Source organism: Fistularia commersonii, chromosome 10 (assembly GCF_037954325.1).
Source record: "Fistularia commersonii isolate RoL2024-O1a breed Wild chromosome 10, RoL_Fcom_v1.0, whole genome shotgun sequence".
NCBI classification, from domain to species: Eukaryota; Metazoa; Chordata; class Actinopteri; order Syngnathiformes; family Fistulariidae; genus Fistularia; species Fistularia commersonii.
This window is the reverse complement of record NC_141293.1, coordinates 13,134,899-13,152,579: the sequence shown is the minus strand read 5'-3', so window position 1 is coordinate 13,152,579 and position 17,681 is coordinate 13,134,899. Positions and strand designations below refer to the sequence as shown.

General features: G+C 42.1%; 1 protein-coding gene across 2 annotated transcripts; it reads left to right on the top strand.

The window, feature by feature from the left end:
- Positions 1 to 685: 685 nt before the first annotated feature.
- Positions 686 to 14,682, top strand: tbx20 (T-box transcription factor 20). Of its 2 annotated transcripts, none has more exons than XM_086153815.1 (8): positions 686 to 1,046; positions 1,872 to 2,118; positions 3,937 to 4,101; positions 4,804 to 4,912; positions 7,429 to 7,587; positions 8,543 to 8,619; positions 11,079 to 11,191; positions 12,140 to 14,682. In XM_086153815.1, exons 1-8 carry the CDS (start codon positions 917 to 919, stop codon positions 12,466 to 12,468), a joined length of 1,329 nt encoding a protein of 442 aa, XP_086009941.1. In that variant the 5' UTR covers positions 686 to 916; the 3' UTR covers positions 12,469 to 14,682. The 2 variants fall into 2 exon arrangements, with proteins under 2 accessions (XP_086009941.1, XP_086009940.1); XM_086153814.1 differs by having other exon boundaries at positions 11,076 to 11,191.
- The last annotated feature ends 2,999 nt before the right edge of the window (positions 14,683 to 17,681 follow it).

Here is a 17,681-nt window from a genome sequence, read left to right as displayed (position 1 = left end):
TACATTTTTTCAAATACAATATAATAATAATGATCATCATAGTAATATAGTGCTTGTGGAATTAAAAATACTCGTGGAAATAATAATACTGGGTGCACATTTTATTACATATTCTATAATTTAACTAAAAACTGTGATGCAAGATAGAAATCTGAACAACTTTTAGATAATTAAATATTTTTTTATCTATATGATGAGCAGAAAATGTCTTTTTTTTTTGGATTACAAAATCATCCCCCAGGAATGTCTAACTGACTGAGCACTTCAGTTTACAAATATCACAAATACTATTTCATATAAGACACACACACACACACACACACACACACACACACACAAATAAGTACAAACAGCTGCACCTTTTTGATTTCTCCCTCGTCACTTTTGCGGAGGGTTTGGGGGGGTGGCGTGTCTTCCAACCCGCGGTCCGGGGGCCACCGGGGGGGCGGCGGGTGGCCCTCCGAACCCTCCCCTCCATCCTCCTCTTCCTCCTCAGAGAAGCTCCGTGTTTTCATCCGCGGCCATGAAGTCACCTCTGTCTCTCTCTCCCTCTCTCTCCTTGACTCCTCCCACCGGCTCCTCTCATTGGTCAGGACAGTGCGTGACGTAACAGGCCGGCGCTCCTATTGGCCTGCGGCGCGGGGTTATAAAGGGAGGCGGAGGGGGCGCTGGGAGCGGAGCTTCCCCAGAGAGCTGCCGGCCTCCAGTGCACCCGGAGCCGGTCCGCCTCCGCCATGAGCCCCACCGGCAGAAAGAGCCTCCTCCCGTCCACCTCCCTGTAGAAGGAGAAGCTCTCCTGCAGGAGCGCACCTGGGGACTTTGCAAACTTATTTGCTTGTTTTGTTTTTTTTCCCCCCAAATTTAAAAAAATAAATAAAGAAGAGGAGGGACTACTTTTTTTTTTCTTCTTGCCGACATGGAGTACACGGCCTCCCCGAAGCCGCAGCTCTCCTCCCGGGCAAACGCCTTCTCCATCGCCGCCCTCATGTCCAGCGGAAAGCCCAGCAAAGAGAAGGAGGCGGAGGAGAACACCATCAAGCCCCTCGGTGAGAGCTTTCCCTCCATCTTTCTCTCTCTCTCTTTCTCTTCGTGGAGGAGTGAATCCGCCTCTGCGCAGAGAAGAAATGGATCCAGTTCAGGAAGGCGGGGAGAGAAGAAAAAAAAAAGTTTTAATTCGATGAAGTCGCTGTTAAACTTCTGGCTTTTGTCACTGAAAGTGTAAAGTGTTTGTAAATAGAGAGAGGGATGAAGGAGAAGAACTTCGCGTCTGCATAAAATGAAAAAAAAGTAAATAAAAGTTCAAATTAATCGAAAAGCAGAATGGCCCCAGAAGGGGATATTTAATATATAAAACTAATTGAAATAATAATAATAATAATAATGATAACAGACAAGCACTGCATTGCAACAGCTCAGTCAGCCCTGGGTTTTTTTAATGTATAAATACTGGAAATATAATTCACAAAACAAAACTGGTTATGGGCTTTTCCTGTATTTTATTTATCGATGGTATCAGTATTTTATTTATCTTCTATCTCAACATTTGCAAAATAAAATAAAAGCACAGTTGATTCTGAACCTAAATGTCAGAAACTGTTCTTCATCTACACCGGAACTGATTTTAAAATACAAACTTTTTTTCAACTTGTGTCATGTCATTTGATTCAATTCTATACTATGTTTTTTTTTTTTTTTTTTTACATTTTTTTAATGTGACGCTACCCGGGGTGGTCCTGCTGTCAGAGGGAAAAACATCCATCCATAAATTATTTTTTAGAGTGTCAAACATGGGTGATTTCTTTGTATTATATTATAATAAATAACTTGTCATTATCATTTGTTATTATTACGATTACCACCATCATCCACAGAGCAATTCGTGGAGAAGTCCCCCTGCGGCCAGCCGTCCCTAGCCGACGTGCCTACGCTCGACGCACACGGGGATTTCGGTGGGAGCGCGTCCGCGGCGGCGGCGGCTTGCACGGAGCCGCTCATCCCCGCTAACCCGGGCGCGCCCAGCGAGGAGATGGCGAAGATCACCTGCAACCTGGAGACCAAGGAGCTGTGGGACAAGTTCCACGAACTGGGCACCGAGATGATCATCACCAAGTCCGGCAGGTACCACCACCACTACTATAACTACTACTACTACTGCTACTACTACTACTACTACTAATAATAATAATAATACTGCAAATACTACTACTAAAGGTATAGGTTCCCAGATGTTAAATGTCAGCCACATTGTCCTCTAACGTCCAACAAGTCCTTGAGTCATTAACACCACACACATGAACATACACACACACGCGCGCACACACACACGCATACACACGCAAGCACACTCGGCAGGTGGATTAGAGGCCGGCTGCGCCTTCGCTGACCTCCGCGGGATTAAAGCGTTTGACCTTCCTCTTGTCTTGCGGCTAAAATTCGACCCTTTTCCGTTTCTTCGCCCCCACCTCCATATTCTAAAACAATCGTATTATTTGTCAGGAAGTAATGCGCGTTATTTAAGATATAAATTAAAATGAGGTTTATGACGTTTATAAGGTGAATCGAAATCCGAAACAGAAATAGGATGATGTGATTTAACGCTTCGTGAAAGATGAAGGGCAGAAGGGATTATTTTTTTCCCTGACTTTCAACGCACAGTGAAGTTAAGACGAATTCAATTATTTTGATTCAATTTAATTAAAAATACGATGAAACTGCAATAAAAAGCTTCGGCTTCCCGTCAAATTCGTTCACGGCAATACCAAAACGCCGGTTATAATGTTATCAATAATTCCAAAAGATCTATTATCTTATATCAATATAATGTCCTATTCGCTTATTATGTCTTGACGGTCCAATCCTCCCTTTCAGTCGTGTGTGTGTGTGTGTGTGTGTGTGTGTGTGTGTGTGTGTGTGTGTGTGTGTGTGTGTTGCGTGTAAATAAATCACTTCCGCCTGTTAAAACACGACTACGCGCCGATTCGGGGTCACGTGACAGAAGGTTGAGATCGCAATGCAAGTGTGTGTGTGTGTGTGTGTGTGTGTGTGTGTGTGTGTAGGTCGGAGACTGAACCGTAAACCGTTGTTTTGAAGAGTTTGAGCGTCCATCCGGGTTCTTTATCTAAAGCCGCCTCCACGATTAAATTTCTATTCATCTGAATGATATTCACAGACTAACATAACTAATTATTACATAACTAATTTTAACATAACTAGTTATTCATCTCATTATTGTCTTATTATTGATCAATCTGATCGGGGTTTTGGGTTTCATCAATTAATAAATATTTTTTGTTTCTCTTCTTTTTAAAACTATGAACTGATTTTCGTTTCCTAACCTTGGAGATCTACTGTCAGAGGGCTTTCTTTAAATTTAGAGGTGTATATATTTACTTTTGTTCTTGAAAAAATAAAAATTTAAATCGAAAGGCATGTATTAAACATGCAATATTTAAGCCGGAAACGAAAAATAACGAAAGCATAAAATATAATCGGATGTTATAGCCTGGAAAATGCTACTCTTTCTACCCATTTATGTTACTTGCTGTATACTATGTATGCTAAGTGTTGAATATTCGGATAACAACGTATTTTATATTTTTTATGTATCAATTAATATACGTGTATATATTAAATACTTGAAATAAATACTTACTATTTAACAATTACAACACAACTTAAAAACCATGTAAATTAAACACTTAAATGCGCTGAGAACGAACACACACACACACACACACACACACACACACACACACACACACACACACACACACACACACACACACACACACACACACACACACACACAGTAATGGAAAAATGAATTGAGAATATATGGTGAATATAGAACACGTGTATGTTTTGACCTCAACAAACATGGCAGCCGAGACGGACGCCACCTCTGACCTCTGCATTGGTTCTGTTCCCCGGTGCCAGGAGGATGTTCCCCACCATCCGGGTCTCTTTCTCCGGCGTGGACCAGGACTCCAAGTACATCGTGCTGATGGATATCGTGCCCGTGGACAACAAGCGGTACCGGTACGCCTACCACCGCTCGTCGTGGCTGGTGGCCGGGAAGGCCGATCCGCCGCTGCCCGCCAGGTACCCTACCGGAAGTGACACCTTCCTCTTCCGCTTCCGCTTCCGGCTCGGCTCAGTCGGCTCACTAATCAATACTTCTGAGTCTCCCACAATTATTATTATTATTATTATTATTATTTTCGATGATGTGATCACAGGTTAATCGATCGTTTGACAATCGGGAGCAATCTTGAGATTGAAATTAGTTTGTTTTACTTGATTATAATAATACTTGATTTAGATGTTTTTATCGTGAAACGTGTGTGTGTGTGTGTGGGGGGGGGTTGTCATCCGATCGATGAGGAATTTGAAGACGAGCTTCTCTCGGTTAGAAAAATAAGATTATAGAGTATAAAAGTATTTTTAGCGAAATACAGTTCCGCTTTTGTAAATATTTTGATATGGGTTCTGATCAGTATCGATCACTTTACCGGGTCTGCGATTGAGAAATCCGTTAAAAAAAAGTGACAGGAGCGACCGAAAGTGCAAAACGAAATTCTAGGCTTCACATGAAACCAGTGACGCACAAAGAAAATGAAGAAAAAATCGGTTTGAAATCCTTCCTCCCTGTTTGAAACATCTTTCTCTTTTCTTTTTTTAATTAATTATAATTTAAGTAATAAATTAATACATTGATTAAATAAATAAACAAACAAACACACAAATAAATAAATAAAACATGAATTGTACCGAAACGCTTAAAGATCGGCGTGTTGCATGCAGGCTGTACGTGCACCCGGACTCCCCGTTCACCGGCGAGCAGCTGATGAAGCAGATGGTTTCCTTCGAGAAGGTCAAGCTGACCAACAACGAGCTGGACCAGCATGGTCATGTGAGTCCACACCCTTCGTGACATCGTTGTTACCATTAGTTATCTTTAGCCACAATTACAACAAAACAATAAATAAATCAACCCGTGTATTTTAAACATTATCATTTTAAATTAATTACATCTTCCACAATATGGTCGCAAATTGAAAATATTCATTTTCTTTGCAATCATGACCAGAAAGCTTAAAACGATGATGATGATAATGATAATAATCATAATAATAATATATGGTTGTTTGGCATTATCGATCTTGAGAAAAAGTGCAATTTAAAACCTCAAAGAGACACTATATTAAATACGTTATTATACGTATATAGACTTTCACTCCTGGTGGAAGTCGTAGAGTGAATATTATTTTTTATGCCACTTATGAAATTATGTTTGCCATCTCCGCTTCTGGGGACATTATTGTCTAAAAAATCGACGTCTTTATAGCAACGGCCCTGCCTCTGGATTATTCTGATTATTCCTTGATTGACTCCCACGTTTCGTCCGATTTGTGTCAGAAGAAATTGGAGGGACGACGGAACCCTGGGTTACAGATTTCACAGGAGTGCGTCGGCATTGACGCGTCTCCTGGGAGGAGAGCCGGATTAATCCCACTGTCGGTGAAGGCATCACGACAAGCAGCAGCAGGAAAACATGTCACAACCACGTTTTAGGGTTTATCAGGAATCCAGGGCTTTGCTGTCAAGAGGTGAAGATAAAACTCCCGGCATTTCTTCATTCATGAATGAAGCAGCAGCTTTTTATTTGGTCTTAGCAATAATAATGTGAAGGAGAGGAAAAAGAAGACAAAGAATATTGTGATTGTGAAATTATAAATGATAATAGGAATAATACTAATATTATCATTAATAATAATATTATAACTTATGATAAGTTAATGATAATATTGCAAAAATGATAATACTAATAATGATGATGATGATAATAATAATAATAATAATGATAATAATAGAAGGAAGAAGAAGAAGAAGAAGAAGAAGAAGAAGAATGAACGTCGGTGAATAATTGCAGCTGATGTGTTCAGGGAACATATTTCCATGATTTAATCCAGGCGGGATTTTAAACTGTCAACACCTCTGACGTCTCTTTTTTTTTTCTTTTTTTTCGGTGCAAAACATGAGGAACGACTGAATTCAAGTCGTATGGAGCTTGATTCATTTTCAACCCACCAAAAGTTATCTCATGCTGTTTAGAGAAGGAATGCATTGACCAAATGTGACTCATTTGGCAGATTATCAGTGTTTGAGGATGGAAATAAATCCACAGTAATCAGAAAAGTCAGTTGCTCTATTTAAGAACCAAGCCTTTTCCAAACACTTGTGGATTGGAGCTCTGATTCCCCCGACCAAAGGGAGAACCCACCTGGGGCCTCTGATGAAATGAACACAGGACCTGTTCAATTTTGGGCTACCTGGTTTTCCTGCTGGCCGGCAGTCCAGCCAGCCATCATAAGACTCCTGTTTGCGTAACAGCATTAAAAATACTAAAAGTAGGTATTGTTTCCCTGGGTGTCGCGATGGCAGCCGGGGAGGAATTAGATTTATTTTGGGACAAAAGCCGAGGTTTCCGTGGCAACGGATATGTCAAATCTATTTCTAGCAGTGACTGACCCTCAGATGCAGTGTTATTTTTGCATCTGTGTGTGGTAGAAGCAACCTAATACTGGGGACCATATGTTTTTTTTTTTAAATTTTCTTTCACATTGAATTGAAGCACTGTGTAGGACAGACAATTCCAGTAAATAGTTTATTTTCAAAATATTTCCATTTAGCCAGAAGTTTTTAAACTTATGACTATTTTTTTTAAAATTTACATTTATCTGGGTTAATTTGAGGCCGAGTCTGGATCATTTTAAAAGGGCCTGGAGGCCTCAAATAATGTGAGCCTCACTAGCGCTCCCTGGCGGCCGCGGGCGGAAATGCACCATGAAGCGGCTGAAGAGACGAGATGGAAAAACATTATTTGTTACTCCCTTAAAATGCGTTTTAAACAGCTATGATCAGGTAGTCTTATTTTTTTGACATTAAAAAGTACTTTCCCTCATAATCTAAAAGTCTATTTTTGTATAAATACCACAACAGCAATATTCAGTTGAAAAACAAACTATAAACAAAAGGAAAAACGAAATAACCTGAAAAAAGCTGTTGTTAAAAGGGGCATCAGGAAAAAGCAGAAAAGCAGGTTGTTGGGGATAAGTATAATAATCTAAGTATAATAAAAGTAAAATAATTTAATAGTATAATGATGTGTGAATGGTTGTACGTCACTATATGATTGAAAAACATCTCTTGAGAATGAATGAATGAATGATAATATGTGTGTTGCAAATCCCGATCTAAATTTCTAGGCAAATTAGCCGTGATTGTAATTTGGATTACACTTAATATTTTGAACAGGTGTTAACAAATACAAAAACTCACACACCCACACACACATGCACACACATACTGACAAAGTGAATGCTTTGTCGGCGAGTCGTGTTTTCAGGACGCCTCTGTCGCCCACAGATCATCCTGAACTCCATGCACAAGTACCAGCCGCGGGTCCACATCATCAAGAAGAAGGACCACACCGCCTCGCTGCTCAACTTCAAGTCCGAGGAGTTCCGCACCTTTGTCTTCGTCGAGACAGTCTTCACCGCCGTCACGGCCTATCAGAACCAGCTGGTGAGCGATTGACGGCCGCCCGTCCTCTGGCCTGCAGGGAGGGAAAAAAATAGACGTTAGATGAAAACATGTCGGCCGCAAGGAGCATTTCGGGGACCTTCTCTGCATCTGTACATCCTCCCGAGCTCCAGACAGAAACCAAATGGTGCTTGAAGCCACTCGGTCTCAATTAAATCTTTCTCTTGAAATAAAAATAGAGGGTCGAATCGGCGATCCGACCTCCGCCCGCGAAGCCCTGCTCCGCCGCCAGGTCTCCAAAACATAAAACTTAATTTCCCTTAAAGCTGGAGGCACAGTAGAAGGTCATCGCCTCGTGTTTATTTCTGCAAGCGTCTCGGACGTCGCACGGACCAGCGCTGCGCGACTCAACGTGCACATTAGCCTCAGCTAGCCTTTGCGCTACACAAATACACAAAGCCTGGGGAGGGGAACATGCTAGAAACTCCTACCGAGGAGAGAAAGATCTGCTCCGAAGTTTCAACACCGCTAGTTAGTTTAGCACAGTGAATGGCAGCCGATGGTAACCGCTAGCTTGCATATGTCAAAGGTTAGCAAATACGCACGATGATATTCACACTTATGTGTATTTTAAATACACATGATGTCGGAATTAGCTTTCAGACTAAGCGCCGGGCGTACTGATCCTGTACGTGAGATGTTTACCTTAAGACAAACCAAAAGGCACAATTAACATCTAATAGATATTAGAATTGGTGATTGTACTCAGAGTAATACGGATGTTTGCTACATGATCAATGATAAATGTAATCCATTTCACATTGCATGCTCTTACTTTGAAACCCACGTCAAGATTCTTATTATTTCTTACAAATTTACATAGGTTAGTGATTGTAAAATGGTTTAAAACCCTCAATCGGAATCGCGCTATTTCCTACAATCCATTGTCACCTTCAATCGTCTCAGTACATCTTGTTTTTGTGTTTGTGCCGCTCAGATCACCAAGCTGAAGATCGACAGCAACCCGTTCGCCAAGGGCTTCCGGGACTCGTCCCGCTTGACGGACATGGAGAGGTACAGGGGATTCCGGCCCCTGAGGCCTTCGCCGTCTCCGCCCCGACCTCTTTGTCGCTCCTCTTCACGCCCTCAAAGGAACATTCAGACCAAATGACATAAAAATATTCACGAAAAACAGTTACACATGCACGCACACACACATATATGTTTATGTCTAGTAAGGGTGGAACTAAATAAGAGACTGCTTTGTGTTCGGAAACTGAATTGCGGTCTTTCAAAGTGTGAGTGTGTGTGTGACCTCAAAACACATACACACACACACAAACACGCACGCACACACACACACACACACACGCACACACACACACACACACACACACACACACACACACACAGACAATGCGTCTCTATGCCCTTCACCTTTTTGCACCATCCTCTTTTCTTTCCAAATTTTCCTCTCCCTTCATTTCTTCTCCTCCTTTCTCCACATCGATCATCAGCTTTTTTCGTCTTCTCCTTTTTTCGTTTCATCCCTCCTTCCATCCCTCCCCCTTTCATTCACTTCTCCCCCTCTCTTTATTCCTTTTGTTCCCCACGCGTTTGTCTTCCCGTTAACTTCCTTCTTTTTCTCCCCTGCATTTGTTCCCTCCTCCTCCTCCTCCATTATGTTGGTCATTTTTTCATCCTTTTACTTTTGCCTTTTCTTCTCGTCATCTAATTTCCCCCCGATTCATCCTTTGTTCTCTGACGTCTTTCTGTCCTTCCTTCTGTCGTCCCTCTTTTAAGTCTGCCCCTCTTTCGATCATCCCTCCGTACTCGTATTAATCGTTCATTCATCCTCACGTTCATTTACTCCAGTCTCTTTCCTTATTTTGTCTATTTAATTTGTAGTTTCATTTGTAGTTTCATTTCATTGGCTGTTTTTTGTACTTTCAGTTTTTGATTTGTAGTGTCATTCATCTAATTTGTAGTTCATTTTTAATTTGTAGTTTCATTTGTTTCATTTGTAGTTCATTCTTTCATTGGATGTTTCCCTTTTCCTTTTTAGTTTCAATTCTAATTTCTAGTTTCTTTTTGATTTTTAGTTTCCATTGTATTTATACTTTCATTTTTCAACATGTAGTTTATTCTTTTTAATTTGTAGTATAATTCTTTTATTTGTAGTTTCATTTGTTTTATTTGTAGTTTCATTCGTTTTATTCGTAGTGTCATTTATTGTTTTTGTAGATTTATTTAATTTGTGGTTTCATTCATTTTAATTTGTCGTTTAATTTATTGCATTTGTAGTTTCCTTCATTTTATTTGTAGTTTCCTTCATTTTATTTGTAGTTTCATTCATTTCATTTGTAGTTTCCTTGAGAATATCAGTTTTACTGTGGTGAAATATTTATACTCAGTGTATGAATTTATTGTTTAGTGCTTTGTGTGTGTGGGTGACGTTGAGTGTTTACTCCCTCAGACATACACACACACACACACACACACACACACACACGGTCACAGATTGTGTGTATAGACGCTGCCAAAACACACACTCCTCTTATTTCCTGATTCCGGCACTGAGGCCAAAATCAGCTGACGAAAAGAAACCGCCTGCCCGTTTTCCCTCCATCAAACATCCTGAAACACAAAGTCCCGTCCTCCTCCTCCTCCTCCTCCTCCTCCTCCTCCTCGTCTTCCCCTCCTTATTTTCTGTCCTTCTCTATTCGAGGCTGTGAATTAGACCTGATCAATTGATCTTCGGGGAGCTGCAGAATCACATTAGTCTGGAGTCGGTCACTGCACTAAAACACACACTAATTCAATCGGCCGCAGTGACTGATTGAAACCAGCATGCCCCCCCACCCAGGCCCCCATACCCCCCACCCCCCACCCCCACCGGCGCTGTCGTGCATTGTGGGAGCTTTGCGGCGGCCTCTGTGCTGCAGGGGCCTGACGCTGATAAAAACACACACATTTGTACTCGTCTGCTGACAGATATTGCACTTTCCTAACCTAATTGTAGAGGGATGAGGAGGAGGAGGCAGGGGGGGCTGCTAATGCGGACGCATGGCTTTCATAGTGCAGACCACTTGGCCGTCTGTTCACACACACACACACACACACACACACACACACACACACACACACACACACACACACACACACACACACACACACACACACACACACACGCTGATCACTCACCCTGTGTCACTGTGTTTGAGAAGTGCTGTCTGACAAGACTCAAATGAGCTAATGCACTTTTGCGGGTTAGTGGATACACACAAGCGGATACAAACACACACACACACAATTTTATTTGTAACAAAAATAAGCATGTCAATAAACACACGTTTGTGTTCAGAAATATTGAAAATTGAGATGGAGACAAAAATCTCACTCGTGTGTGTGGAGGGGTCGACAGGTGTGTCTATGTGTGTGTGTGTGTGTGTGTGTTTGCACGTGATTGTTTTTTCTCCAACAAAAGCAGTGAGAGATTCATTTGCGGGCTCTCTCTTGGACTTCTGCTGCAGGGAAAGTGTTGAGAATCTGATCCACAAGCACTCGTACGCCCGCTCGCCCATCAGGACCTATGCCGGCGATGAGGACAACCTGGGCGAGGACGGCCACGCCACGCATGCCAGAGGTCAGTAACTTTCAAGCAACGTGTTTCCAAAGTTCAATTTTTTAAGTTGATAGGTTGATAAAAGTATTACTTTGGTACAGCTGAAAGAGTGAAAACACGTGGGAAGAGAGGAAATTAGTGAAGTTAAAGAAACTAAAGAGTGTGTGGGAATGAGTGAGCGAGTGTGAGTTCTGCTGTCATTAGCTGGACGCACAAGTAACAGCAAGTACTCTGTGACTTGTGAGGGAAATCTCCTGCTTTGGTTGTTGTTGTTGTTGTTGTTGTTGTTATAATCATCATTATCACAACTACTATAATAATAACAATAAAAATAATAATAGAAATTATCATTGCTTTTTATGATTATTTATATGAATATTATCAATTAACATTGTTATTCCCACTACAATACTATAACTACTATTTCTACAAATAATGTAATATGTACTACTATGATTATTCTTATATTACTGTGATTATAATTATTATAAATAATGTTGATCAATATTATTATTATTCCCACTATACTATTACTACTACTACTACTACTTCTATTTGAAATTATCATTATTATGATTATCTTACTAATAATAACAGAATTATAATTATTATAAATATTATTCATCAAGATTATCATGACACCACAAGTACATCTTCTACTCATAACAATAATTGAAATTATTATTATTATTATCTCACTAAATAACAGTTGGATTGGCTCCTGCATCCCAAGGAGTGAAAGATAAGCAGTAGATAAACAAAATTATTAATTATCACAATCATTACAATAAGCAGAATTGTATTATCATATTATTATAAATATTGTTAATTATTGCTCTTGAAATTATTACTTGATAAAAAAATATTTGCTTTTAATTAATTTAAAAATACAGGATTTCCCAGGCCTCAGTCGGAGTCCCCACACCCGTTCCAGTCATTTGACATTGACCTTCACCCTTTGCCGCGCAGGCTCGGCGTTCACTGCCTCCGACAACCTCTCCCTGAGCTCCTGGGTCACCACCACCTCGGGCTTCTCGGGCTTCCAGCACCCGCAGTCGCTGTCGGCCATGGGTTCCGGCGCCGCCTCCCTGCCTCACCCCATCCAGGGCTCCCTGCCCCCCTACAGCCGCCTGGGGATGCCGCTGACGCCCGGCGCCCTGGCGAGCACCATGCAAGGCAGCGGGCCGTCCTTCCCTTCCTTCCACATGCCGCGCTACCACCACTACTTCCAGCAGGGGCCCTACGCCGCCATCCAGGGACTCCGCCACTCCTCCACCGTCATGACGCCCTTTGTATGACTCGCTGCGCCGTTTCTACCCTCCCTGTAAATAACCCGCCCGCGGCGAGGAAGAAGAGGAGGTTGGACCTGCAGAAACACTATCACAGCTCTCAACACCCCAACACTCCCCCCTCCAAAAAAGATGGACACCGGCGGCCGCGGTGGTGGCAGGTCTGACTCTCAGGAGGCCTTTTTTTTCTCCATTAGTTTTTTTTTTTTCCCCCCGAAGAAGGATTTTCACATGGCGCTCCGGTCGGACCGCGAGGTTCTTCACAACGCCGAACAGGGAAAGGACGAAGGGGGGCGAACGGGGGGGAATTACCCCCGCCAGAAAATACCTTAACGTGTACAAAGATGAAACATTTACTCAGTTGTAGAGCAAGTAAAGAGAAAAAACATCCATAGGACGCATGCTGACTGCAGTAGACCTCCAGCTCCACTTTATAAGGAATATTATGGGATGATAAGCGCAGAGACTTCGGGGCTCGGAAAGGGTGAAATCAGGTCGCGTTTGGGATTAACATTAATTCTGAAGTTGTCGGCCCTCGCTGACATTAGCGTTAGCATCTTCTGAGTCGACAGCAAAAGGACTTTAAAACCATTTCACCCACTTTTTTTTTAAATTTCTTTCAGTTTTTGCCCCCCCCCCCCCCCAGAGCGTCCTGGCTGCAGCTGTGAGGTGGGATTTTGAAAGCAAAAGATTTCAAATTAGCCACAAATGATAACAAACCTGTTGCAGCTCAATGAAAGTGTTGATACGCTGCAATAGTTGACAAAAAGAAGCTAACTCAACCATTTCAACCAGCTGACTTTATCATTACAAATAGAATCATGGCAAAATGAGACGTCAGATGAATCGACCTCAAAACTAAAACATAAGTTCCTCAGCTTAAAACTGTTGAAGTTAAACATGCGAGCATCTTGGTGTTCCTAATAAATTGGCCATAGCACTGGCCTATCGATGCATTTCCTGGGGTTTTCTCCCTGTCAAACTCTATCCGAGACCCCTCCGCTAATCCAGATTAAAACCGTCCGGCAGCAGTGGTGTTCGTTTTCATCCCGCTGATTCACGACGGCACTTCCACACCCAGAGGCGATGGCCTCTGAAAACGTACTTCGGACAGGCTTAATCCTATGCTCCATTAATCCCAATCACGGCCTAGTGGGGAGAGCAAATCTGACGTGGAGGGAGCGGCTCGCGCCACCTGTCTGCAAAAGGTGGGAACTGGCAGCTCCTCCGTCAGATGTTCGCATTTGTTTTTCTTCAAATATGGCGGGGCGTTGGTGGAACGTTTTAAAATGTTCCTTGAGGTTTGCCCTTCGTGCGCTGTGTAAATAAACGGATTATACCGAGCAAAGGTCATGGAAGCAACATACCAATTAAAGAATTATATAGAAGGAATTAAAGGACCTGACAGGAACTAACCGGTATGATATTTGGTGCTAAAAAACCCCTTGCGTGTTTTGCTGACTGCTGATTCGTCGATCCCCGTCAAATGAGAAACAGAAAGTTTGAATTGATCTAATTCCATCTAGGCCGGCATCAGGAGGGGTCGCCTTCCTTGCCTTTCTGGTTTTGGCATCTCGGCCTGGAGGTTCCACCTTGACACGTTGGGTTTCCCCTTTGGACTCGGACGCATGATCGATCAAATGAGAGAATGAGAGAAAAAAAGAATGAATAGATTGCAAATTAGATGTGATGATGCTCAAATGCAATCGCACCCATGCTAGTTTCTGTTGGGGAAGGGTGTATGTGTGTGTGTGTGGAGGGCTGGTTGATGCCACCTTCTGCTGATGGTTCCTGCAGCTTATCGCTTTTATTGCACAGAATCACCCCCAAGCCCTGTCAAAATCCTGTGTGTGTGTGTGTGTGTGTGTGTGTGTGTGCGCGTGCATACGTATGTGGAGTATGAAACATTGCGCCACTGTTCCACTTTCTTTTTGATATTATTCATGCAAAGGTTGGATCCTGACACGCAGTCTGAACATTACTTTCCATTACACACACACACACTTCCCACTTCTTACTTTCTTTTCCTTTTATACGCTGTAATCTTGACACCCAACCAGGAAGTGTTTTCATTATTTTTTTTTCGTTTGCAATATTTCATTTAATGTTTTTTTTAATGTGCAATATATTTATTTTGGTCTCTGGAAAAAAAAAGAAAAAGTGTAATGTACCGCATTAAAAAAAAAATAGTTATTTGTAAACCTTGATAAATATATATCACCACCCAAACACTGAGTGACTGTTCCTTCTTTTATTTACAGCATAATTGCAGATAATGCTGAATTGATTAAGATTGCATGCATGAAAGCAGTATGAAACTTTAAATTTGCTGGAAAATGAGCCATTTGAAAGGCATAGGAGTCTTTTAATTGTTTAATAATCAGTTAACTGTAGAATAATCGCAATTAACACAGCAATATTTCCTGCTAAATAGTGAACTCCCTCATGTGGGAACACATGTATGCCCAACAGCGCCATCTAGCGGCCAGAAGATGAACTGCAATTAGAAACTAAACCGTCAAATGGATCATCCGGATGATATACTTCAGTTTTAATCCCACTGCACTGCCATGAAGAAGAATGTGTAGTAATCCCAAAAAACAATCCGTTCATCACTTTCCTCCTACAGTCCAAACACTTGCAGGTGGTTCACGTGTGGCCCGAAAATATACAGACACATGAATGGTTGTAGGTCTATCTGTAGGCTCTCGCTCAATGACAGCAGGGATTGTCTTTAGCATTCCTGCGACTTTAAGAGCAGAATAAGAGGTATTTCTGATGAATGAATGAATTAATAGATATAAACTCTCTAATTCCCCAGTCCTTCTACTTGATCTCTACGGACTCGATCCTGCGGCCACCAAACTGGATCCCCTCGACGCCCTGCCTGTGCCTAGAAATTCTGTCCGGAAAAGTTATGCACAGAATGAGTGACAAACTCTCTCCAACTCTCACAGGAAACGGTCAAATTCAAAGCCTGCAATGCAGACCAGGGATGGACAGGGACTGAACAGCCCGTATGACCCCATACTCCTGGAGAACCCCCAACAGGATTGCCTGAAGAGCTTCTTGACTGCTTCAGCGACTTCAGACCCAGAAATATCTATCTATCTATATACACACACACAAACACACTATATGGCCAGATGTATTCGCTCATGCGTCCAAGCAATCAGAATCAGGTGTTCCAATCACTTCCATGGTCATAGGTGTATAAAATGAAGCACCTAAGAATGCAGACTGGTTTTACAAACATTTGTGAGAGAATGGGTCGCTCTTAGGAGCTCAGTGAATTCCAGCGTGGAACTGTGATAGGATGCCACCTGTGCAACAAATCTATGTATAAAATTTCCTCCCCTAAATATTTCACGGTCAACTGTATTATAAGTACATGGAAGTGTTTGGGAACGGCAGTAACTCAGCCACAAAGCGGTAGACCATGAAAACTGATGGAGCGAGGTCAGCGGACGCTGAGGCACATAGTGCAAAGGGGTTGCCAACTTTCTACAGATTCAATCGCTACAGACTTTCAAAGTTCATTAGTGCTTCAGTTAGCTCAAGAACAGTGCACAGAGAGCTTCATAGAAAGGTTTTCCATGTGATGTATGCATCGGATGCAGTGGTGTAAAGCATGCCGCCACTGGATTCCAGAGCAGACCTCAATCAATTCTCAATCTGGCAATCTGATGGACGAGTCCGGGTTAGGTGGTTGCCAGGAGAACAAAACTTGTTTGACTGCATTGTGCCAAGTGTGAAGTTTGGTGGAGGGGGGATTATGGTGTGGGGTTGTTTTTCAGGAGCTGGGCTTGGCCTGTTAGTTCTAGTGAAAGGGACTCTGAAATCTTCACTATACCAAGACACTTTGGACGATTTCCTGCTCCCAACTTTGTGGGAACAGTTTGGAGCTGGCCCCTTCCTTTTCCAACATGACTGTGCACCAGCGCACAAAGCAAGGTCCATAAAGATATGGATGGCAGACTCTGGTGTGGATGAACTTGACTGGCCTGCACAGAGTCCCGACCTTCGGGATGAATTAGAGCAGACACTGAGAGCCAGGCCTTCTCGTCCAACATCAGTGTGTGACCTCACAAATGCGCTTCTGGAAGAATGGTCAAAAATTTCCATAAACACACTCATGAACCATATGGACAGCCTTCCAAGAAGAGTTGACGCCGTTAATCCTGCAAAGGGTGGACCGGCATCGTATTGAACCCTATGGATAAGGAATGTGATGTCACTTAAGTTCATATGTGAATCAAAGCAGGTGAGCGCAAACTTTTAGCCATATATATATATATAAGGTCAAAAGTATAAAATATAAAAAACATATTCAAAGAAATGAAAAAATATGAAAATAGAACACAATCAATTCAAGGTTAAAATTGCACAGTAGTAGGTCTTGTGTGATTATAGAAGATATAGATTCTGTTATTGCAGTAAATATGGCATATACAAGTATGTCACTCGAAAGTAGCTAACACTGAGCTAACAGAGAACAACATGCCTAGAAAAGGCTAAGCACTTACTAAAAGGCTAACAAAAGATCGCTAGCAGATACAAGTATAAATCTAGAACACGCTATTGACTGATAATAGCGTGTTAAATGTTGCTGACATGTGCTGAATTTCGACCAACAGATGTAAACAAACGACTAAATTAGGCTAAACCCCTGTACGTTCTCTGTCAGAAGCCAGAACTGCAAGAAGAAAATGGCGCCATTCTGCTTTGGAAGCTTGTCTGAGAAGCGTCATGTCATTGTCAGAAATTTGAAATGGGTGCGGTTTAACGCAGAGGAGCAGAACTGTTGCGGTTCCTGCTTGTCCGTTGGCGTGGAAGGCAGCACAGTGATGGATAGTTTCGAGGAGGAAAAATCGATGTGACACGTTTCCTAACACGTACGAAGATACCCAAATGGCCAGGAATTCGTCTGGGAGAGCGTCTGTCGCTGAAGATGGTGACACATTCTCTACAAATCTCAAGGCCAAAATTGTGTCCCCGGATGAAGAAGAGCAGGGGCGGGAAGAAAACGTGAGCATATTAAATAACCACTGACGTGACTGTCTTTCTGGTGAAGTATGAAATGTCACTGCCTCAGCAAAGTGCCTTAAGGGGAAATAAAAGTAAATCACAGGCAGTAAAACGTGAACCACTTTCCGACAGAAAAGTTCTCAGCGCTAGCCTTCGGGGAACTAAAGGCAGTAATGGGCAACGCATCTTTTCTC

Excerpts from the sequence above, each read along its gene's own strand:
- tbx20 (XM_086153814.1), top strand. The coding sequence starts at position 917 with ATGGAGTACACGGCCTCCCCGAAGCCGCAGCTCTCCTCCCGGGCAAAC. Across the intron at positions 4,102-4,803 it reads GATCCGCCGCTGCCCGCCAG|GCTGTACGTGCACCCGGACT; the intron begins GTACCCTACCGG and ends TGTTGCATGCAG. Across the intron at positions 8,620-11,075 it reads CGCTTGACGGACATGGAGAG|CAGGGAAAGTGTTGAGAATC; the intron begins GTACAGGGGATT and ends GGACTTCTGCTG.